The sequence below is a fragment of the Oryctolagus cuniculus genome, chromosome 2 (assembly GCF_964237555.1).
Source record: "Oryctolagus cuniculus chromosome 2, mOryCun1.1, whole genome shotgun sequence".
In the NCBI taxonomy this organism is placed as follows: Eukaryota; Metazoa; Chordata; class Mammalia; order Lagomorpha; family Leporidae; genus Oryctolagus; species Oryctolagus cuniculus.
In genome coordinates, this window is record NC_091433.1 from 113,589,938 (window position 1) to 113,614,437 (window position 24,500).

General features: G+C 47.6%; 1 protein-coding gene across 1 annotated transcript in view; it reads left to right on the top strand.

The window, feature by feature from the left end:
- Positions 1–17,127, top strand: part of TTL (tubulin tyrosine ligase) — a 35,077-nt gene extending 17,950 nt beyond the window's left edge. Inside the window, exons 4-7 of the mRNA XM_008254086.4 lie at positions 1,602–1,737; positions 3,284–3,553; positions 9,958–10,101; positions 13,453–17,127. Of these exons, the coding sequence (XP_008252308.3) occupies positions 1,602–1,737; positions 3,284–3,553; positions 9,958–10,101; positions 13,453–13,567 (665 nt within the window). The 3' untranslated portion in view covers positions 13,568–17,127. The remainder of the gene's footprint in view (positions 1–1,601; positions 1,738–3,283; positions 3,554–9,957; positions 10,102–13,452) is intronic.
- The last annotated feature ends 7,373 nt before the right edge of the window (positions 17,128–24,500 follow it).

A 24,500-nucleotide genomic window follows, 5' to 3' on the forward strand; every position in this document is an offset into this window, starting at 1 on the left:
AAGCTTTAGACTGAGATGGGATTTCCAAACCATATATGTAATATAAATAGAGGATTCAGATCTAGAATAAACAACTTTAAAAATTTTTATTAATATAAAGAGAATAGATTTCATGTATTTCATAGAAAAGTTCCAAGACAACTTTTAAAACTTAACAGTAAACAACAATAGACACACAATCCAACTAGAAAATGAGCAAAAGGTGTAAAAATACATTTCTTTATAGAAGTTGCAGAGATGGAAAGCAAATATGTGAGATTTTCCATATCATTAACCATTAAGAAAATGCAAAGGAAAACCACAACACACTGCTGCTCCTATTGAAATGGCTAAAATAAGCAACGGCAACAACAGCAACTACTGGCAAGGACCTAGAGAAACTGGCTGTTATATTCTGCTAGCAGAATGAGCGGATGATTGAATAAAGTGTTGTGAACTAAAACCATTGAATTCTATTCACAAGTAAAAAGAAATCAGACAGTGATACACACAGTAATTTGGATGAATCTCTAGGGAATTATGCATGGTGGAAAGAGCTAATCCTAAAAGATCACATATTATATAATTCTGTTTATGTTTTGAAATGACAGAATTATAGAAATGGAGGGCAGATCAGTGGTTATTGGGGAGGGAAGTGTAGCTTTCAAAGGACCATGGGATTTACCCATGCAATAGTGGAACTGTTCAGAATTGGAGAAGATGCTTGCAAATCGTGTCAGATGAGGGACCTGTATCCTGAAATTTTTTCAAAAACTGTTATAACTCAGTAATAAAAAAGACAAATAATTCCATCAAGAAACAGATAAGAATCTGAATAGACATTTCCCTAAAGAATATACCCAAATAGCCAGTGAGCACATGGGACAGGTGCAACATGGTGAGTCCCTGGGAAATGCAAACCAAAAACACAATGAGATACCACGTCCTGCCCATTAGGATGGCTGTAATCAAGAAGACAGATGATAACAAGGCTGTACAAGGATGTGAAGAAATTGGAGTTACTGGTGGGATGTAAGATTGTGCACAATGGAAAACAGGTTGGTGATTTCTCAGAAAGCTACACATAGAACTATAGCATAATCTAGCTATTCCACTCCTAGGCATATTCCCAAGGAATTGAAAACATATTTCCACACAAAAGCTTATGTGTAGATCTTTATAGCAGTGTTATTAATAAGAGCCAAAGAACAGTAAAAACAACACAAATGTTCATCAGTTGATGAGTGAATGAATCAACAAAATGTGGTTTGGTCATACATTGAAACAGTATGTAGCCATACAAAGGAATTAAGTAGTGATACATGCTACACCACGGATAAACTTCAAAAGCTTCAAAAGCTTCGTGTTAAGTAAAATTAGCCAGATACGAAAGGCTCCTTCCTATATGAGTCCATTTATATGAAATGTCCGCAAGAGGAAAAATCTATGGAGACAGAGAAATAGATGAGTGGTTGTCAGGTGCTGAGGTAAGGAGGAAATGGGGAGTGACGGCTAATGGGCACAGAGCCTTGCAGGGGAGGTGATTAGAATGTTCTAGATTGTAGTGATGGTTGCAAATTTTGAATGTTCTAAAAGCCATTGAGTTGCTTTTGGTGTGTTAGGTGAAGGCATCCTCATTTCCTCCGAGGCCTCGGAACTTCTGGATTTCATAGACAACCAAGGCCAAGTGCACGTGATCCAGAAATACCTTGAGCGCCCTCTGCTTCTGGAACCAGGCCACCGCAAGTTTGACATTCGGTAATGCGCCAGCATCCGTAGTTTTGGTTTCTGTTCTGAAAAAGCAGGCAGTGGTGTATGGTAAGGATGCACGCATGGAGAATGAGCAAGTGTTTGCCGTGTTTAATGCTGGCACGGAGTGCAGCTGAGTGGAACAGAGCTTCTGCACCGAATGGTCTATTTTTCTTTCAATATTTTTTTTCTTTCTAGAAAATCTTACTAAAACTATAGTTTTCCTTTTTAACAATATTCTCTCTATGAAAATGACTCTGGGTGCAAACAGAAGAGTATAAATGCATGGGGCTTGCATATGAAAGAAGCTGTGAGGCCGGTGCCGCAGCTCACTAGGCTAATCCTCCACCTGCGGCTCCAGCACCCTGGGTTCTAGTCCTGGTTAGGGCGCCGGATTCTGTCCCGGTTGCTCCTCTTCCAGTCCAGCTCTCTGCTGTGGCCAGGGAGGGCAGTGGAGGATGGCCCAAGTGCTTGGGCCCTGCACCCGCATGGGAGATCAGGAGGAAGCACCTGGCTCCTGGTTTCGGATTGGCGCAGCACACCAGCCATAGCGGCCATTTGGGGGGGTGAACCAATGGAAGGAAGACCATTGTCTCTGTCTCTCTCTTTCACTGTCTAACTCTGCCTGTCAAAAAAAAAAAAAAAATACAAAAAAGAAAAGAAAGAAGCTGAGAGACATGCACAGCCCACACAGCTGAGCCACAGCAGGCTGCGTGGCGGTGCCCAGGAGTGTGTCCCACCTGTATGGGTTTGAAGAGTACACCTGAGGTTTGGGGACTGTAAGCCTCAAGCAAAGGGCCTGCCTGGAGAGAGGTGTGTGGTGCTCGCCCGAGCTCCGCGGCTCGCCCTCGGCCCCCTGTCATCTCCTCACCAACAACCTGTAGTCTCTGATGCCTTCCTAGTGATGGGCTGCTGCTTGAACGTCAGTGGTCCGCCAGATCAGCTCCAACAGGAACACTCCTCCTCTAGAGATGATGGCAAGGACACACGGGGCAAGTGGGTTTTCAGAGTTAGCCTGAAAGCCCGCCGAAACTCTCCATGGGGCTGTGTCTTTCTGATGAGCCCACGTGTCCTTGTCACTTACGGTGCGATGCTTTGATTGCCTCGTTGTAGTGACAGCCCACCACCTTGGCTTATGTCGCTTTGGGACTTAGCTTCTCTCCCAATTCCCCCCATTTCCCCAGCCAGAGCTGCGCCGATCCGAAGCCAGGAGCCAGGAGCTTCTTCCAGGTCTCCCACGTGTGTGCGGGGGCCCAAGGACTTGGATATAAACATGGGTGTAGAAGTTTTCAACAAGTTCATGGGAAAAATAGAATTAAAAGATTAGTTTATTTTGATACAAAAAAAAACCTTTGAAATCCGTGTGTATTTTTTCACAGTACACAATTTTTGTGAACTGTTTGAAGACCCCCTCATGGGTCTGGATTTCAAAATTGTTTGCGCCAAAATCAACTTTTAATTCCATTTCCCACTGACGTTTTGAAATACCTTGGGGTGACTGGAGAACTTTAGATGATGAGTCAGTGGAGTAAGAGAGCGTTTTATTGAATTGCAGAAGCTGGGTCTTGGTGGATCATCAGTATAACATCTACCTCTATAGAGAGGGCGTGCTGCGGACTGCCTCAGAGCCATATCACATGGACAATTTCCAAGACAAAACGTGCCATCTGACCAACCACTGCATTCAGAAGGAGTACTCGAAGAACTACGGCAAGTATGAAGAAGGCAATGAGATGTTCTTCGAGGAGTTCAATCAGTACCTAACAAGTGCTTTGAACATCACCCTGGAAAGTAGCATTCTACTTCAAATCAAACAAATAATAAGGTAACTTCACTGTGTCTTTTCCCTCTGTGTGCTTCTTGAAGAAGGTTTGGGTGTTTATGCCTTACAAGGAATGCTTCCATTTAAGTTGTCAAAGAGATGAGTAAAAATGGTTTGTCTATCCTTTATTTTTTCTTTTGATATCTGTAGGATCTAATCTATAATTATGTCACATGTTTCATCCTAACAGTGAGCATTTATATTTTCTCCCTGATTTGCTTTGACTATTGGCTCATGGTTTATCAATGTTAATAATTTTTCTAAAAAATCAGCATTTGACTTTGATTCTATTTATTGTTTTATTTTCAGTTTCTCTGGTTTATGTTCATCATTTCCTTTTTGTGGCCTTCTTTTTTCTCTTAAGGTAAAATATTTTCTTGAAATAAAATATAGCATTTTTTTATTATTATTTAAAGATTTATTTATTTATTTGAAAGAGTTACACAGAGAGAGGAGGAGAGGCAGAGAGAGAGAGAGAGCAAGCTTCCATCCAATGGTTCACTTCCCAACTGGCTGCAATGGCCGGAGCTGCGCCAATCTGAAGCCAGGAGCCAGGAGCTTCCTCTGAATCCCCACATGGGTGCAGGGGCCCAAGGACTTGGACCATCTTCTACTGCTTTCCCAGGCCATAGCAGAGAGCTGGATCGGAAGTGGTGCAGCCGGGGCTCGAACCAGTGCCTGCATGGGATGTCGGCACTGCAGATGGCAGCTTTACCCGTTATGCCACAGCGCCGGCCCCTAAAGTATAATATTTTAATGTAGTCAGTTTCCTTCCAGCACTGCCTGAGCTACATCTCCGAGATTTTCCTGTACTGTGTTTTACTTTCCAGTTTACTAGAATATTTTGTAATTTCCCTTGTGACTTCATCTTTGACTCATGTGTGATTTAGAAACTTTTGTTTGATATCCAAATATTTGAGGATTTTCCCATGGTAGTCAGAGGAATGCATTTTGTATGGCTTCAGGTCTTGAAGGTTTGTTTCATGGCCCAGAATGTGGTCTCTCTCAGTGAAAGTTTCGTGTACACTGGAAGAACATATATTGTGCTGTAGCTGGACAGAGTCTTATGTTAATGCCAGTGAGGTCAAGGCGGCTGGTAATGTTGTCAAGTCTGTACTGCTCTGTACAAGCAAGAGGACCAACACTGGTGCCTCCACGCATAATTACAGACTTGTCGATGTTGAGTATTGGGCATGTGTCTTTTGTTTTTGTTTGTGTGACTGGTCTAGAGGTTATAATATACAAATCTGATATATTTCACAACCTTCTTAGAGTTAACAACTTACCACTAAAAATAAAATGCAAAAATCTTGTAACCGTACTCGTTAACCTTTTATGTTGCTGCTTTGTTTCCTGCCTTTCCTGGCTTTTGTCCAGAATCATTTTCCTTATTGTTAAAAAAAATTTATTCTTGGTACTTTTATTTTTAGATCATGCCTACACAAATATCTTCAAGCATTTCCCATATGTGTGTGTGTGTGCATACATATATACACATATATATATATATTTAAGATTTTTTTATTTGTTTGAAAGGTAGAGTTACAGAGAGAGGCAGGTAGAGAAGAGAGAGAGATCTTTTATCTGCTGGTTCACTTCTCAAATGGCTACAAGGGCTGGGGCTGGGCCAGGCCAAAGCCAGGAGCCAGGTCTCCCATGTTGGTACAGGGGCCCAAGTTCTTAGACTGTCTTCTAAGGCTTTCCCTTCCATTGCCTTCCCAGGGGCATTAACAGGGAGCCAGATTGGAAGTGGAGCAGTCGGGACTCGAACTGGCCCCCATAGGGGGCCTACTATGCCGCAGCACCAGCCCCTCTCCTGGTACTTTTTAAGTAGGGTCACCAGGTGATGCATTATCTGAGTTATTTATCTGTTAATAAATTTGTCACTGTGTGTAAAGCAGATTTGCTCTGGCAGTAGATTTCTAGCTCAGTAGTTAGTGTTGCCACTTTGAATGTCACCTGCCACTGTCTTGTGCCATCCCCAGTTTCTGCTGAGAAGTCAGCTGAAATCTGTCTTATTTTTAATGTGCAGGGTATTTCAAAACGTTTATAGAAAATGGAATTAAAGGATAAGTTTGTTTGGGTGCAAAAAAATTTTGCAATCCATACATATCAGGGGTCTTCAGAGAATTCATGGGAAATAAGTATTTTGAAAAAACTGCATGGATATCAACATTCTTATATAAAGTCTGGCAGAATTAGCACAGCAGTTGGAGTCTCATTTTCTTCGGGAATTCTGAGTGATTAGAATTCTGACACCACAAAAATGAAATTTCTGGAAAAAGAATTCCTATTTTAGGCAAAGTGTATATTAGGAATTCGCTGCGCCCCCTCATTGTTCTGTGCTGTTAGAGGGTTGCTCCCTGGGTCCTGTGCATGCGCCTCAGCCTCGGGTTTTCTTCTGATCCATCTGTCCTCCCCCTCACTTCCCACAGCAGGGAAAACAACACATGCTATACACAGTCTAGGGTGATTAAAATAAATCCTTTAATGCAAGATTATTAATCTTGAGCTTTCAGCAGATGAAAAATAATTCTTAGTTTCGAGTTGGTTCTGACTCACTCTCACGGTTTTTCCTTTTTTTATTTTATCTATTTTTTTGAAAGGGAGAGGGAGGAAGGGAGGGAGGGAGGAAGGGAGGAAGAGAGAAAGAGAGAGAGAGGGAGAGAGAGATCAGTCTTCCATCTGCTGGTTCTCTCCCCAAGTGCTTGCAGCAGCGGGGACTGGGCCAGGCTGTAGCAGGAGCATGGAGCTCTACCCAGGGGTCCCAAATTGGTGATAGGCACCCAGGCACTTGAGCCATCATCTGCAGCTTCCCAGAGTGCGCATTAACAGGAAGCTGGATGGGAGGTGGACACAGGCCCCCTCCCAGGCTCTCTGCTACAGGGTGCAGGTGTCCCAAGTGGTAGCTCGACCTGCAGGACCGTCAGGCCCGCCCTCGCAGAGTATAAGGCTTCTCTTACTTTTTCATCCTTCAGTATTTTGGTTGCTGTCTCTCTTACCAAGAGCATCTATTGACCTTTTCAACTTTTTATAATTCTAATATTTCAAAGGGTATTTTAATTAAAGCCAAAGTTAAGGGCTGGTACTGTGGCTTAGCTGGTAAAGTCATCATCTGCAGTGCCAGCATCCCATATGGGTGCTGGTTCAAGTCCCAGCTGCTCCACTTCCGATCCAGCTCTCTGCTATGGCCTGGGAAGGCAGTAGAAGATGGCCCAAGTCCTTGGGCCCCTGCACTCACATGGGAGACCCAGAAGAAGCTCCTGGCTCCTGGCTTTGGATCGGCGCAGCTCCAGCCATTGTGGCCAATTGGGGAGTGAACCAGCGGATGGAAGCTTGCGTGCTCTCTCTCTCTCTGCCTTGCCTACTCTCTCTGTGTGTGTAACTCTAACTTTCAAATAAATAAATAAAATCTTAAAAAAAAAAAAAAAGTAGAGGTGCAGCTGTGACTAGAACAGGCACCCATATGGGATGCCAGTGCCACAGGCGGAGGATTAACCTGAGCCACAGTGCTGACCCCTGTAATTGGTTTTCAAGTGGCTAATCTATCTACAATTTTCTTTTTGAGGTTTCATTGTATTTATTTGAAAGACAAAGTTACAGAGAGGGACAAATAGAGAGAGAGCGTCCATCTACTGCTTTACTTCCCAGATGGCCACAATGGCCAGGGCTGAGCCAGGCCAAAGCCACGAGCTTCTTCCAGATCTCCCATAGGGTAGCAGGGGCCTACGCACGTGGGCCATCTTCTGCTGCTTTCCTAGGTGCATTAACAGTGAGCAGGATTGGAAGTGGAGCAGCCAGGACTTGAACCAGCACCTCCCTCTTTGAAACTCCGCCTTTCAAACAAAAAAATATGAAAGTCATGAGTGAAAACCTGGCTGTAAGGTTGCATCTTGGGGGTGGGCGTTGTGACACAGCAGATTAAGCCACCATCTGCCATGCCAGCATCCTGAGGGGCACGGGTTAGAGTCTCAGCTTCTCTACTTCAAGTCCAGCTCCCTGCTTATGTGCCTGAGAAGGCAGCAGAAAATGGCCCAAGTGCTTGGACCCCTGCACTCATGGGGGAGACCCAGATGAGGCTTATGGCTCCTGGCTGTGGCCTGGCCCAGCTCCAGCTGTTGTGGCCAACTGGGGACTGAACCAGTGGATAGAAGATCTCTTTGTCTCTCATTTGTCTCTGAAACTCTGCCTTTCAAATAAATAAATGATCCTTTTAAAGATATGAATCTTTTGGGCCGGCGCCGCAGCTCACTAGGCTAATCCTCCGCCTAGCGGCGCCGGCACACAGGGTTCTAGTCCCGGTCGGGGCGCCGGATTCTGTCCCGGTTGCCCCTCTTCCAGTCCAGCTCTCTGCTGTGGCCAGGGAGTGCAGTGGAGGATGGCCCAAGTGCTTGGGCCCTGCACCCCATGGGAGACCAGGAAAAGCACCTGGCTCCTGGCTCCTGCCATCGGATCAGCGCAGTGCGCCGGCCGCAGCGCGCCGGCCGCGGCGGCCATTGGAGGGTGAACCAACGGCAAAAGGAAGACCTTTCTCTCTCTGTCTCTCTCTCTTACTGTCCACTCTGCCTGTCAAATAAAAAATAAATAAATAAATAAATAAAGAATGATTTAAAAAATAAAATAATAATAAAAAAAGACATATGAATCTTTTAAAAAAAAAAAGAAAGAGATGCATTTTAGAGCCAGCCGTGTGGACACCAGTTCCCTGCATCTTTTCCTTTCTAAATACATAGCCGTGTGGGAGGACAGGTATCAGTTATTGTTGGTCATCCTACAGTAATCATGACATATTTTGCCCCCATCTTCAATGGAGGGAGAAATCAGGGAAGATGGTCATAAAACAAATGATGCAGCTTCTCTGGCATGGTTATAATAGATAGCAGGTATTCGTAACTAGTAGATTTGTGATTATCACAATGATAAATTAATGAGATGATGACTGTTCCTATAAGTAACATTTATAACATGCTTCCTAGGTGCCAGGAGTTGTGCTAAGTTCCTTATGTAATTATCTCATTGAACAATCTGCGCACTAAGAGTAGGTACTGTTTTCACCCTCAACTTTATGGGTAAGGGACTCAAAGTTTGGCCAAGAAAGGATAAAAAAATTTGCCTGGGGTTCTGACCTGACCTCTGATCTTATGTGCTATATGTTTCTGAGTTTCACTTTAAATGTTTTTTCTGTGTCTCTGGAATCCCCCAATTTTTTTCAGAAAGTAGTTGATGCTCATAATACTTCTATACTATTTTTTTTTTAATTTTTTTTAATGACAGAGTTACAGACAGTGAGAGGGAGAGACAGAGAGAAAGGTCTTCTTTCCATTGGTTCACCCCCCAAATGGCCGCTATGGCCGGCGCTGTGCCGATCCAAAGCCAGGAGCCAGGTGCTTCCTCCTGGTCTCCCATGCGGGTGGCACTTGGGCCATCCTCCACTGCCTTCCCGGGCCACAGCAGAGAGCTGGACTGGAAGAGGAGCAACCGGGACTGGAACCTGGCACCCATACGGGATGCTGGCGCCGCAGGCGGAGGATTAACCAAGTGAGCCACGGTGCCGGCTCCTCTATATTTCAATATTTGGTAAAATATGTACAGCTTTCTAATCTTTTTAATTAACAGTCGTGTGGCTTTAGAACTTGAGCTAGTGAAAGAAATTACTGAGACCAACATTCTGTTTTGCAAATTCTGCAAAACTTTATCAGATGGTCCCCATTCTCTACAAGGCAGAAGTACGTGGAAGTGTTTTCTTTCTCATAAACCAGCGTGGCAGCAGCCCAGCTGTTGGAGCAGTCTGCATGTACAGAGGCCACAGGGCTCAGTGCTGTGCTGCTCATGGGGCCGGAGGAAGCAGCCTTTGCCCGGAAGAACATGCGTGCTTACAGAGTTTTCCAGCTAATTTCTAGATAAAGCTGCATTCTCTTGAATAATCTGTTGGTGAGACATTTATTTATTTATTTATTTATTTTTGAAGATTTATTTATTTGAAAGCAGGGTGACGAGAGAGGGAAGAAGAGACAGAGATCTTCCATCCCCTGGTTCACCCCCTCAAATGACTGCAGCAGCCAGGGCTGGGCCAGGCCAAAGGCAGAAGCCAGGAACTCTGTCCTGGTCTCCCACATGGGTGCAGGGGCCATCCTCCACTGCTCTCCCAGGCGCCGTAGCAGGGATCTGGATCAGAAGTGGAGCAGCCAGGATTCGAAGCAGCACAGTGATACAGGATGCCAGTGACGCAAATGGCAGCTTCACCTGCTGCACCACAGTGCTAGCTCCTGGGGACAAATTTAAAAGAGAGGCTTAAGTCCGAGCCGGTTTTTATGTGTACTTGCTTTAAAACCTTGCTGGCGCGTCTCAGGTGTTCCTGCTGCCTGGAGCACCCTGTTCTCAGCACACTGTCTCCTCCTGCCCTGCAGGAGCTGCCTCATGAGCGTGGAGCCCGCCATCAGCACCAAGTACCTCCCTTACCAGAGCTTCCAGCTGTTTGGCTTCGACTTCATGGTGGACGAGGAGCTGAAAGTCTGGCTCATTGAGGTCAACGGCGCCCCTGCTTGTGCTCAGTAAGCCTGAGGAGGTTGTGTTGTGAGCCGTGGGAGGTGGGGCGGGCAGCTGTCTTGGTGAGGGGGTGAGCGCGCGTGCCCAGAGGGTCAGGCGGAGGCCCTTTGCTGCCAGGGAGGGCGTCACAGCGATGCGAATGTTCTGGGAGGACGCCGGCTGGCAGGGGCTTTGCTGAGTTGTTTCCTTTGCCATCTCCTCTCTGTGTTGAGCAGTTGCTCCATGCTCAGGAGGGTGGTGGGCCTGCTAACTGCCAGGGACCCTCTCATGTGGCTGCAGGGTCCTTCGAGGGGGCCTCATCCCGGCCACCCCGCAGAAACAGTTCTTGGAAGGTCACCAGCCATGTCCTTCCTGGCAGGTCCGGCCTCTCCTTCCTGTGCTCGCATCCCGGGGCCTGTGGGCAGCATTGGAGGCAGCTGGCCAGCCCTTGCCGAGATGCCCTGACTGTGCTTCAGTGCACAGAGCGCTGGGCAGACCTGCCTTGGGGAGCGTGGGCAAGCGTGCTTTCCTCTCTTCCTCATTAACCCTGGTCTTAGCCCTGGGTGTCCCTCTGTCTCGGCTACCCCGTCTCTGCAATCTCATCAGCTTGATGATTGTTAAACTACCGAATGACACCGCGGTGCAGGCTTGCAGACTGCCCTCTCCACCCGCCTTGCTGGCCTCCTGTCAAGACTCCCGCGGGTCTGATAGGCACTTCCTTATCCCGACTTCCCCATCCTCAGGAAGTGGCCACCAATCCCCTGGCGCCCAGAACAGCAGCCAAGTCCCGCCTCCCGCTTCCCTGCAGGGCTCTGTGGGTTCTGCCTCCAGCCTGCTCCATCCTCTTGCCCTGCACCCCCACTGCTGTTGCCCTTGCACAGGTCACGTGCCATCACTGGGGAGGCTTTTGCAGAGAGCCTAACTGGATTTCCACTTCTGCTCTTGCCTCCATAAAACACGTCTTCCCTAGAGCAGCCAGCACTGTGAGTTGGAGACGACTTCCCATTTCACCTGGGATAAAAGCCAGAGCAGGCCGGTGCCACGGCTCACTAGGCTAATCCTCCGTCTTGCGGCACCGGCACACCTGGTTCTAGTCCTGGTCGGGGCGCCGGATTCTGTCCCGGTTGCCCCTCTTCCAGGCCAGCTCCCTGCTGTGGCCCGGGAGTGCAGTGGAGGATGGCCCAAGTGCTTGGGCCCTGCACCCCTTGGGAGACCAGGAGAAGCACCTGGCTCCTGCTTTCGGATCAGCACGGTGCGCCGGCCTCAGCGCGCCAGCCGTGGCGGCCATTGGAGGGTGAACCAACGGCAAAGGAAGACCTTTCTCTCTGTCTCTCTCTCTCACTGTCCACTCTGCCTGTCAAAAAAAAAAAAAAAAAAAAAAAAAAAAAAAAAAAAAGCCAGAGCCTTCCTGCAGCTGCAGGGTCACTGCTTCGCCTCCCTCTGCAGCTTCACCCCGAGCATCCTTACCCTTGAGGGCTCTCGTCTGCCATGGGGCCTTTGCGCTTGCTGTCGCTCCCCTGCCAGTCTTACCATGGCTGGGTTCCTTGGTTCAGGGAAGCTGTCTCTGAACAATCCCATGTCTGAATTTCTCACCGTAGTACTTTCCTTCTTTGAACTCTTCAAATTAACTCATTTTTTATTTTCTTTCTAGAACATGTTCACCATGAAGGCCATAGCTTTGTTTTTCTCATTGTCTGTTGAGTCCCACAGCCTAGCACAGTGCTGGTACATCTATTTTAAAATTTTTTTTAAGATTTATTTATTTGAAAGGCAAAGTTACAGAGAGGAAGGGGCAGAGAAAGAGAAAGGTCTTCCATCCACTGGTTCACTCCCCAAATGGCTTCAACAGTTGGAGCTGCACAGATCCGAAGCCAGGAGCCAGGAGCTTCTTCCAGGTCTTCCATACTATGCAGGGGCCCAAGGACTTGGGCTGTCTTTTACTGCTTTTCCAGGCCATAGCAGAGAGCTGGATCAGAAATGGAGCAGCCAGGACTTGAACCGAAGCCCATATGGGATGCTGGCGCTGCAGGCAGCAGCTTTACCTGCTACACCACAGTGCTGGCCCCAGCATATCTAGTTCTTGTACATAATTAGTTAAATGAGCAAGGTGCATGTTCCTTATTAACACTGCAAGTCATCTGGCTCAGAAGTTGCTTGAGTTCGACTTAAACAGAATCATCGTTGTAGCGTCCTTCTATTCCCTCATGAATTTCGTGCTGAAAGACAGAAGGTTTCTCAGTTGCGCCATCCTGGCACATAATGTGGAAGGGGAGAGCTCAGAGAGTGTCCACAGGGATGCTTTAAGGGGGCAGAGTGGGAGTACCAGAGACAGGGATACCATCATGTCTCGGTGTTGGCTCAAGGGCCAGAATCTAAAATGCAGTCAGGCACACACATGTAGAATGGAAGAAGGGAAGAAAGTCGCCCCACCTTTGGGGGCTGGGCGAGGTAAATGAGTCTCTTTGACTTTACCCCTGAAGCTCATTTGGATGATATCCAGGCAGTTTCTCCAGGGTAGCTCTTTTTAAGCAGAATTATCCTGTATCAAAGTGCAGGCCATCTCCTGCGGTCCTTACAAGGCCGAGCACTTCAGTAGAGACCGGACACTTTATTTAGTATTGGCCCTAAAGGCTTTGGGTATAAGCCTGTGGGTATAGGAAGTAAGAGGCATGCAGACAAGGAGAAGGGGGGAGGCGGAGACACAGTGCCTCCTCCTCAGTTGAGTTACTCCCTTTCCCCACCAGAAGCACTCCCGTGCCCCTCGCAGAAATGCCTCTGTTTCATTCAAGAAGTCTGCAGGAGCCTCTGGTTCTAGGGCCTGGCTGAGGCCTCTCGTGATTATGCATCAGTGTTCAGTCTTCTTGGGCTCTGCTCCCCGGCCCCCACGCAGCCTCTCCGTGTCTGCGGGATTCCCTCCAGTGCCTTGAATCTCTACCTCCATCGGTTCTCTCACTCCCTCTCCCTCTCCCTCCTCCGTTCTCTGTCTCACTGTTCATTTTCCACGTCTCGGCTTAGCTGCCTCTCTTGGGGAATCTTTTCCAGTGTCTCCTCAACCGTACTGGGTCAGTCCATTTCCTGGAGGTGCCTGCCCTTCCTTATACACCTGACCAGGTCAACAAGATGTCCCTTCTCTGCTGTTGAATCTGCCTCTTCCCAACCACGCAGGTTGTCTGTGTGGTTCATAGTGAGAACATCCATGCATATTGAACTGTTTTATCTTCCTCCACTGCCTCCTGCAGTATTTGTATGTCAAATGGGAACCAGCTTTATAAATATGGTCATGAGATGGGATGGACGGAGCAGATTTTGGTCAAAAATGATTTTTCACTTAGGATGTTGCTGAGCATCCCCAGTGACATTTTTCAAATGCGTTTCAGGAGGCTGTATGCGGAGCTGTGCCAGGGCATCGTGGACATAGCCATATCCAGTGTCTTCCCGCCCCCCGACGTGCAGCAGCCGCAGCCCCCGCCGGCTGCATTCATCAAGCTGTGAGCCGTGGGGGTGCTCAGAGCTGCCTTGGGAAAAACACGGCGTCCTGCCGCAGGGAAGCTGGGACGACTGCTCCTGTTCACACCGACACGGAGGAAGGAAGGGCAGCTGGAGCCGGCGTGACGGAAGAGGGCTTGCCAGAAGCGGAGGCGACCGCGCCCAGAGCACGCTGCTCACCACTTCCCAGGTGGGGCGCAGCGCTCCGCAGGGCTCTTGAAAACAGAAGCCAAAGTCTCTGAGCAGAGTGGAATTCTTCTAAGAGGAAAAAACCAGCAGGAGTTGGGTTATTTTGTGTTCTTGTGCTTTAGAAAACTCTGCTAAGGCAGCATGGCAAGCAGAACCTCATCTCCCTGGGAATGCAGACGGCTGGGACCATGGCTGGTGTCTTTTCCACCGGCTACAGACTTAGTGCCTTAGCTCTGCACCCGGCTGCAGTGCCACTGCCCTGGGACAGGCATCGGATGTTAGCGCGGTCTGGGGGCTGCCCGTGTGTTCCTTGCTCACCCTCTCTACCACACCTCTGCCCCCTAGATGCTGGACAAGCATGCACCAACAGCCCTTAGTCTCCTGCCACGTGCTGGCCTCTGCCAGGGCGGGTCACCCTCAGCACCTTCCATCATGGCGGTTGGCCGGTCACCTGCCAGGGTTCCTGAGGGTTGGGCACCAAAACGGCACACCCTGCTCTTGGTCTGCTCTCTGCATGTTTTAGAAACAGCAGCAAGTTTGCCCCCTGTGAGCATCACAGAAGCATGAGAGAAAAAAAAAATACCATATCTTGCTTTACTTAATAGGTTGGGTATGGTGGGACTTTGCTATAAGATGATTCGCAGTTACCTTTGCTTTTTTAAGCCAGAATTCTAAATTGCAGTTTTGCAAAGTTCCCTTTCCTTCCTGTTTTGTTTTGTTTTGTTTTTCAAGTACAGATTTGTAAAAACTTCTCCGGGGAGTCAGGAGAAAGAATTAGACTCCTTATGCCCTCCCCGAGTGACCCTGCCCCAGACAGTCTGCTTTCCCCCTTTGTGTTCTGTGTCCCAGGCGCCCCCTGCAGAAGCTGGAGGGGCCGCTTTGGTCACCAGAAGGGTTCTGGGTGTGCTGTGTCCGCAGGCATCAGGAGAGGCCATCTGTGCGAGTGACTGCTCTTTTTCACTGGCCACGTTGTGGTTTCTCAGCTCCAGGCCGCGTCCTGTAAGCCTGAGCCACACAGCACACAGGTTCTGTTGGCCAGTTGTCTCCATGTCCTGGTTCGACTCATGGGAAAGGTAGCTTCAGAAAGTTCAAAGAAGATGAAATTAAAGATAAGTTTATTTTGATGCAAAAAAACTTTGAGATCTATGCATACATGGGGTCTTCAGAAATTGGAAAATGATGGGTCATTTTTGCACCAGAGTAAATTCGTCTTTTCATTTCACTTTTCTGTGAAGTTTTTGAAACAGCTTTGTATTTCGTAGGCTTTTCAGGAAGCTGCACTAATGGTGGGAAGAACAACTGGCATTTGTGTTCCATGTGAGCCCAGTTAACAGGCTCTTAGAGTGTCCCAGAAATCAGAGCAGACCCATTGAAACACACACACACACACACACACGCACACACCCTTAGAAACGTGTTGGGTGCTTTCTGTGTGCATTCGTGTGCTCCTTTATTCGTTTCTCCTTGGAACAAGTAGTTCTGCAGTGAGTGAGACTTTGGCAAAGAGAAGGAAAAGCAATACCTCAAATATGATGAGATATAGAAGCTCACAATGAAAAGACTGATCATGGTAGAACTGATGTAACAGAGGCAGCAGTGGGGATAGGCCTGGATGTGTTGCTTTGGGAGGAAGTGAAGAAAGGCGTAACTGAGTTGATTGTTGTAGGGATTTGGAATTACAGAAGAGAAATCCTGGGGGTTACCCAGAATGTGGATGATACGGCTTGCATCCAGAGCCTGTGTCAGTGGTGAACAGTCCTGGAGCCCAGTGTAGCTGATGGGTTGGTGTCGGGGCTCATGGATGCGAAAGGAGTGAGATCTAATTAGATCATGGGACAGTGTGCACTCATTTAGAAAGCTGAGGGTGCTGGGTCCTGGGTGTGTCTAGGTGGGCTGGTAACAGGGAAAGCATGGAGGCTTTTTTGTGCTGTTGCAGGCTAACACAGGCTCAGACTTAGCCTTTTGTACCCCAGTTACAGTGCCATTGGAGAGTTTTCCAGCTCTTACAAGTGGCAGAGCGGAGAATCTGTATTTTAGGAAGTCTGTGAATCCTGATGGGTTTTCTAAGAAACCTGAATCACTAATGATTCTGTGAGGGAAGTAAGGCCCTAAAAAACAGAAAAAGTTACTGTTCATTCCTCACATTGTGTCGAATAGGTATCTCTGGTTTGCATTTATTTCCAATTTGGTGGGAGGGTTGACTCAGAACGGTCCCCTACCCCCTCCCTTGGTGTCCTTGGCACTGGTGATCATGCCTGGCCCCCCAGTCTTCCTCTGTTGAGTCCATGTGGGTGTTGCCATTTGCTGGGGGAGGAGGCACAAATGTGTTTGAAGATGCTGATTCCAGTCTTGGCTCTGTTGCTTGTGCGAGCGGCAGCCGAGCCCGTTAACCTCTCTGTGCCTTAGTTTCTTATCTCACGGGAGAGATCCTTGCCTGACCCGAGGACTACCTCAAGGGCTTGTAGTGAGGACAGGTGAGAGTCTGAGACTCAAGAACCTTCAGTACTAAGGTTCTCAGCGCTGACTGCATGCTGGAGTAACTAGTGAAGCTTCTAAAAAATGTTGATGCCCGCACCCCCTGGCCCTCCCCCACCCTTGGCCAATTAACCAGAACCTCAGGCAGCAAGTACACCTCCAGATGGCTCACCCCACTGCCTGAGACGCAAGGACGCACACCTCGGAAGCACTGCATAAGGCTTACGCTTCTTAACAGATTCCTCCTTGGGAAACGTAGACATGTCTGGAGGAAATGCTGACACCTGTATTCATGATTATTCGAGTATCGTCTGAGCTGGTTCTCTGTTTTTCACTAAGCATCTGGAAGACTCAAATAAGCTTTCATTTATTCCGTGTATGAAGCCTTGGCAACCAGTGTAAACAGATGTGGATTTATAAATCTTCTAAATACATGTTACTTATACTCCCTTGTACTTAACTGCTGTGCTAATTACAAACTCCATTTTCCCAAGGACACGTTAGTGCCTCCGTGTCTGTGATGCAGTGGAGCAGGCGTGGGCGTATTCGTCAGCCAGCGCGACAGTGGCTGGGAGTGCCGGGAATGTGCTGGGACAGACGGAGCCAGCAAGGGCCCCTGAAGCCACCATGTGTGTGTTTATTAACAGTCAAGGCCATGTGTTGAGCAAGGGTGGATCCAGCCTTCCTGCGAGTGTGGTAGAGGTGGGGGCTGGGCTCCTCCAGGGAAGACAGGGCACGAAGTGGATCCCGTATGTAGCATGTGGATACTGTGGAGAACATCTAGTGATGTTCGTGTCTCTCTGATCCTGGACAGAGTCTGTACCTAAGAGGAAATGACTTCTGAAATAAGGCAGTTTATGAATGTTTAAAATGCCTGGAGCATTAAAGTAATGATATTTCAACTGTTGTTGTCGGCTTTGCTTCTGTCATCCTAGTGTGCATTGACTGTGCTATGATGTCACTGGTTATTTAAATCCCTGATACTGTTACCCTCAGGTAGGCAGACTTTTTCAGTAAATGACTAGACAGCAAATGGGCTGGGGTTTGGAAGCCAGATAGAATCTGTCTTACAGCCTTTGCTCCCCTCCCCCAATTCTTCAATGAAAGAGCAAAAACAATTCTAAGCTTGCAAGCCATACAAACACAGGCCAGATGTGGCCAAAGATGGTCCTTCTAAACTGATGAGCCGCTCTAAAGTGAAGTGTTTAAACAATTGCAGCTGCCAAAACCCAGGCCGTTGTTTCTGTCTTGTTTATTGTCTGAGTCACGATGCAAATTGTGAAGTGAGACCCATGGCCATAAAGGAGAGTTGTGTGTGCCTCTAACGTGCGGTGAATGCGGCTGGGCTTCTGAAATGAGCCTCTTTCCATTCCTGGCCAGAAGGCCAAATCCTCACACAGCGTTTCACTAAGCCCAGGCTTGGAAAGGCCAGCAGATCTCACACCCTGTAGGCACTTGGTCTCATGCATAGAAAGGGCTTCATCTGGGTGAGCTGTAATAGTTTGTCATTTGTGTGATGCGGCTGATTGCTCGGGACCTCTCTCCCCTGTTCAGCTGGCTGCCTTTTGTGTCTGCTTCCACTCCATAAACTTACTTCTGGCACACAGTAGGGTCCTTCCATACCAGAGACCCTGGCACAGGCACCTCACTCTCAACAGGTTTCAGATGCGCAAGACTCTCCCACTGAACTCAACAGAGATCTCACGGGCAGGGGACAACACATGTGGACTCAGGCAGCTTCAGGAGCAGGTTCAGAGCCTTTGGGGGATTGGCCTTAGGGATCGGTTGCATTTGTGTGGGAAGTTCTCCCCTGGCCCCTGAGGTCCAATAATATTTTTTTTTTTTTTACAGGCAGAGTGGACAGTGAGAGAGAGAGACAGAGAGAAAGGTCTTCCTTTGCCGTTGGTTCACCCTCCAATGGCCGCCACGGCCGGCGCACCGCGCTGATCCAATGGCAGGAGCCAGGTACTTCTCCTGGTCTCCCATGGGGTGAAGGGCCCAAGCACTTGGGTCATCCTCCACTGTACTCCCTGGCTACAGCAGAGAGCTGGCCTGGAAGAGGGGCAACCAGGACAGAATCTGGCCCCCCGACCGGGACTAGAACCTGGTGTGCCGGCGCCGTTAGGTGGAGGATTAGCCTAGTGAGCCGCGGCGCCAGCCCCAATAATATCTGCCTGCAGTATCCCTGCAGGCAGAGGGACATGAGTCCTGTCTCTTGGGATTCTTGATGGCACAACCTGAAGGTTGCTGAAAGTAGAATGTCTTTTAAGAAGTTGACATGCGAGGACATCTGTGGGCATAGCAGAGTAAAAGTCTGAAAATCCTCTCTTCCATAAAAGTAACGAGGACCCTGGCAGAACTCTGGAAACAAACCAAGGGCTTGCAGCAATCCGGGAAACATTTGTTCAAGAACAGTGGTCGCATCTGGGTAAGAACAATGAGGTTTCTGACATTCTAGCTTTCCCTGTCTCCTTTTTGCCTCCTCCAACTCCATAGGAATCTTGAAAACAATCATGGTGAAATCCAGTAGCCAGGGCAGCCAGTGTAGGGCAGGAATGGGGTTGGAGCTTGTCCAAAGCCACACTGCAGGAACTGGCATGACCTGACCGCTTTGGTGGTCTCACGCACGTTCCCATTCCTCCAGCTTTATTTGATGTGACTGATGATGCACCCATGTGGACAGTGTTTTCCCTGGGTGCATATCTCAAAAGCGAACAACAGCACTGTTTTAATTTCTCAACTTCTTTTTTTTTAAGATTTTATTTTATTTATTTGATAGGTAGAGTTACAGACAGAGGGAGAGACAGAGAGAAAGGTCCTCCCTCCATTGGTTCACTCCCCAGGTGGCCACAACGGCTGCAGCTGCGCTGATCCGAAGCCAGGAGCCAGGTGCCTCTTCCCGGTCTCCCATGTGAGGCAAGGTCCCAAGGACCTGGACCATCCTCCACTGCCTTCCCAGGCCACAGCAGAGAGCTGGACTGAAAGAGGAGCAGCCAGGACTAGAACCAGTGCACATATGGGATGCCAGCGCCTCAGGCGGAGGATTAACCTACTGCGCCACAGGACCGGCCCCCTAATTTCTCAACTTCTTGAAGTGGCTATAACAAGTGGAACAAACAACACACTGACCATATAACTCAAACAACTTAACACCGTTAACATAAGACTTTGGGGATTAACCACCTGTACCAGCTTGTGGGGATACATCATACTCAAATCACAGCAAAAGGAGAAGGCAGGAATGAGGGAGGAGGAGGAAAAAGACAGGAACCTAAGAAAACAGCAAAATGGCAGATTAAGCCTACTCTATCAGTAATTTCATTAACCACAGATAAAACACTCCAGTCAAAAGGCAGAGATTAACAGAAACAGATTTTAAAAAAATCATGATCCAGGGCTGGCGTTGTGGTGTAGTAGGTGAGGCCACTTCTGATCCACCTCCCTCCTATTGGCCTGGGAAAAGTAGGAGAAGATGGTTCAAGTGTTTGGGCCCCTGCTACCCACTTGAGAGACTTGGATAAAGCACCTGGCTCAACCCTGATCCTTGCGGCCACTTGTAGAGTGAACCAACAGATGGAAGATCTCTCTGTCTCTTCTCTCTCTCTAACTCTGGCTTTCAAATAAATATGTAAATACTCTAAGAAACAATCACATTCCAACTATGTGCTGACTACAAGAGACACACTTTGAGTTTAAAACCATGAATAGGTTGAAAATAAAGGGATAGAATAACGTACCATGCAAATATTAACTCAGAGAGCTGAAGTAGCTGTACTAATATTAGAAAGAAAAGGCATCAAGAAGAAAGTTGTTACTACAAATGAAGGACATTTTAAAATGGTAAAAGGATCAGCCCATCAGGAAGATAAAAACATATGCTCCTAGCAAATGAGCCGCAAGTTCCATGATGCAAAAACTCAGAACTGAAGGGAGAAACAGACAGTTCAGTAATAGTTGGAGCTTTCAGTACTCTATTTTCAGTAATGGAGAAAACAACTAGGAAAAGGATCCATGAAGAAGCAGAAAACCAACTGGACAAATAAGTGTAGAACAATACACCAACAGCAGCAGAATACAACATCTTCTCAAGTATGCATGGAATGTTCTCTGGGATGGGTCATGTGCTAGGCCATAAAATAAGCCTCAGTAGATCTAAAAGCACGGAAATCATACAACATATGCTCTCTGACAACAATGGAACAAAATCGGAAATCAATAACAGAACTTTTGTCCATTTCTTTATCAATAAAGAAATACACAAGAGATTGAATTAATAATAAGACCTCCCAGAGGGAAAAGGTCAGGACCAGAATGATTAACTGCTGAATTCCACCAAATGTTTAAAGAGGAATCTCACAGACTCTTCCCCAAAACAGTACTGAGTCACTTCCTAATTCATGATGCCATTATGAATAGTCTAATACCAAAACCAAAGACATCATAAGAAAATAACACATCAGTATCTACTAGGAATATAAATAGAAAAGTCTTTAACAAAATACTATCAAGTCCAGCAACATGTAAGAAAAGACTATGGGGCCAGCGCTGTGGCATAGTATGTTAAGCACCTGCCTGAGGTGCCAGCGTCCCATTTAGGTGCCAGTTTGAGTCCAAGCTATTCCACTTCTGACCCAGCCCCCTGTTGATGGCCTGTCAAAAGCAGCAGCAAATGGCCCAAGTGCTTGGGCCCCTGCACCCGTGTGAAGACTTGGAAGAAGCTCCTGGCTCCTGGCTTCAGATTGGCCCAGCTCCAGACGTTGAGGCCATTTGAGTAGTGAACCAGCAGATGGAAGACCTCTCTCTCCGTCTCTCTGTCTGTCTGTAACTCTTCCTCTCAAGTAAATAAATACATCTTAAAAAAAATTATAGACCATGACTAATATTTATCCTTAGAATACACAGTTTGTTTGATTCACAAAATTCAATCAATGTGGTGTGCCATTTTAATAGAAAAAAGGACAAAAACCACATAATATCAATGCACCTGAGAAATCATTGACCATCCGCAACATTTGTTCTTGATTAAAAACACTCAACAAACTAGGAATAGAAAGGGAACTTCCTCAACTTGATATAAGCGTCTTTAGAAAAGCCCACAGCTTCCTTCATATTGAGGGTAACAGACAGCTTTCTTCCTGATAGCAGCCACAAAACAATAACCATTCTTGCCACTTCATTGAACACTGTACTCAAATTTTTAGAGTAATTAGATGAAGGGAAGAAGAAGGGTGGGCACACACATTGAAAAGGAAGAAGTAGAACTGTCTCTTGAGATGACCAAAATCTGTATATAAAATCGTAAGGAATCCACAAAAAGTTTCAGAGCTAATAAACTAGTCCAATGGGGTTGCCAGAGCAAGAGCAATCTACAAAACTCAGGTGTATTCCACACAACACAGATTAGCGATTTGAAAATGAATGGATGCAATTTATATCAGCACCAAAAAGTAGCAACAAACTTGCCAAGAGTCAATTGTGTAAGATTTTTTTTTTTATTTTTTTTTTATTTTTTGACAGGCAGAGTGGACAGTGAGAGAGAGAGACAGAGAGAAAGGTCTTCCTTTTGCCGTTGGTTCACCCTCCAATGGCCGCCGCGGCCGGCGCGCTGCGGCCGGCGCACCGCGCTGATCCGATGGCAGGAGCCAGGAGCCAGGTGCTTTTCCTGGTCTCCCATGGGGTGCAGGGCCCAAGCACCTGGGCCATCCTCCACTGCACTCCTGGGCCACAGCAGAGAGCTGGCCTGGAAGAGGGGCAACCGGGACAGAATCCGGCGCCCCAACCGGGACTAGAACCCGGTGTGCCGGCGCCGCTAGGCGGAGGATTAGCCTAGTGAGCCTCGGCGTCGGCCAGATTTTTTTTTTAAAGATTTATTTATTTGGCTGGCGCAGTGGCTCACTTGGCTAATCCTCCGCCTGTGGCACCGGCACCCCAGGTTCTAGTCCCTTTTGGGGTGCTGGATTCTGTCCCGGTTGCTCCTCTTGCAGTCCAGCTCTCTGCTGTGGCCGGGGAGAGCAGCGGAGGATGGCCCAAGTGCTTGGGTCCCTGCATCCGCATGGGAGACCGGGAGGAAGCACCCAGCTCCTGGCTTTGGATTGGCACAATGCTGGCCATGGCAGCCATTTTGGGGGTGAACCAACGGAAGGAAGACCTTTCTCTCTGTTTCTCTCTGTCTATAACTCTACCTGTCAAATAAAAATTTAAAAAAAAATTGTTTATTTGAAAGGTAGAGAGAGAAGAAGAGAAAGAGAGATCTTCCATCCACTGGTTCATTTCCCAAATGGCCACAAGCTGGACCAGTCTGAAGCCGAGAGCCAGAAGCTTCTTCCAGGCCTCCTGCATGAGTGCAAGGGCCCAAGTCCCTGGGCCATCCTCCTCGGCTTTTCCAGGTGCATCAGCAGGGAGCTAAATTGAAAGTGAAGCAGGGGCCGGTGCTGTGACATAGCAAGTAAAGCTGCTGCCTGCAGAGCCGGCATCCTATATGGGCACATCCTATATGTAACATCCTATATATAACAGGATGCCGCCAATAAAAAACAATAGTAAGTACTGGTAAGGAGATGGAAAAAATCAGACCCTTTATACATTGGTGTGGGGAATGTAGAATTGTGGAACAGTTCCTTCATAAAACAGTTCTTTACAACCTCAAAAAGTTAAGCACGGGGGCAGGCAATGCCTAGCATTTAAGTCTGCAGCTAAGGCTCTTATGCACCACAGTGAAATGCCTGGGCTCCACTCCTGGCTCCAGTTCCTGAGTCCAGGTGCTAATGTGAAACTCAGGAGGCAGCCATGATGGCTCAAGTCATTGGGTTCCTGTCAGCTATGTGGGAGACCTGGGTTGAGTTCTAAGCTCTCACTTTTGCCCTGGCCCAGCCCTGACAGTTGCGGGCATTTGGAGAAAGAATCACAAGTTGGAAGTTCTTCATCTCTTTTCACTCTGCCTCTCAAAATAAATAAATAAATAAATAAATAAATATGTAGTTAATGTATGACTCAGAAATCCCATTTCTAGCTATAAAACCTAAAAGGATTGAAAACCTGTCCATACAAAAACTTGTGCAGATATTCACAGCATTATTTGTAATAGCCAAACAGTGGAAACAACCCAAATGTCTACCAACTAGCTAAATAGATAAATAAAAATACAATACACACAATGGGTTTCATTTTTTAAAATGGAAGAACAGAGGCTGTCTATTATAGCACAGTGGGTTAAGCCACACTGCAACCCATATGAGCAACAGTTTGTGTCCTGGCTGCTCCACTTCCAATCCAGCTCCCTGCTAATGTGCCTGGGAGAGCAGTGGAAGATGGCCCAAGTGCTTGGGACCCTGCCACCCACACAGGAGACCCAGATAAAGAGTCCTGGACTCCAGGCTGGTGCTATGGTGTAGTAGGTTACGCCTCTGTCTGTGGGGCCAGCATCCTAAATGGGTGCTGGTTCAAGTCCTGGCTGTCCCACTTCTGATCCAGCTCTCTGCTATGGCCTGGGAAAGCAGTGGAAGATGGCCCAAGTCCTTGGGCCCCTGCACCTGCATGGGAGACCCGGAAGAAGCTCCTGGCTCCTGGCTTTGGATCAACACAGCTCTGGCCACTGTGGCCATCTGGGGAATGAATCATTGGAAGTAAGACCTCTCTCCCCCTTTCTCTGTAACCAGCAAGTGGAAGATCTCTTTTTCTCCCTCTCTGTAACTCTGCCTTTCAAATAAAATAAATACATTTTTTAAAAGAACCAAAAAACAAAACAGTTCTGGGCTCCTGACGGTGGCCTGGGTTGCAGCCATTTAGGGAGTGAACCAACTGACAGAAGATCTCTTTTTCGCTCTCTTTCAAATAAATATTTTTTTTTTAAAGCGGAAGAACATGTTTTATTGGAAAGGCAGACGGTCAGACACAGAGCTCCCATCTGCTGGTTCACTACCAAATGTCTGGAACAGCCAGGGCTGGGCCAGGGGCAAAGCTTAGAGCCCGGAACTCAATACAAGACCGCGCTCTCCTTGAAGCCACAACTCGAGCTGAGTGTCTCCCCAAGTCCGCTCTCCGGCGATCCTTACTGAGCGAGAAGGACCAAAGAGGTTACCAGCTAAATTGGGCTTGCAGCAAGCTTCACTTCCGGTATTTGGGGGCGGAGGAAGGAAGGATTTGAGTGGGGCGGAAGAGAGTTGAAGGTGCGCTCTCGCCCTGTTCTAGTTCTGTACAGTTCTAACCGGTCCATTCGCTCCATGGTTTTGGTTCCAAGTCGACCCTATAACACCGGAGGGCCGAAGGCGGGCGGAAC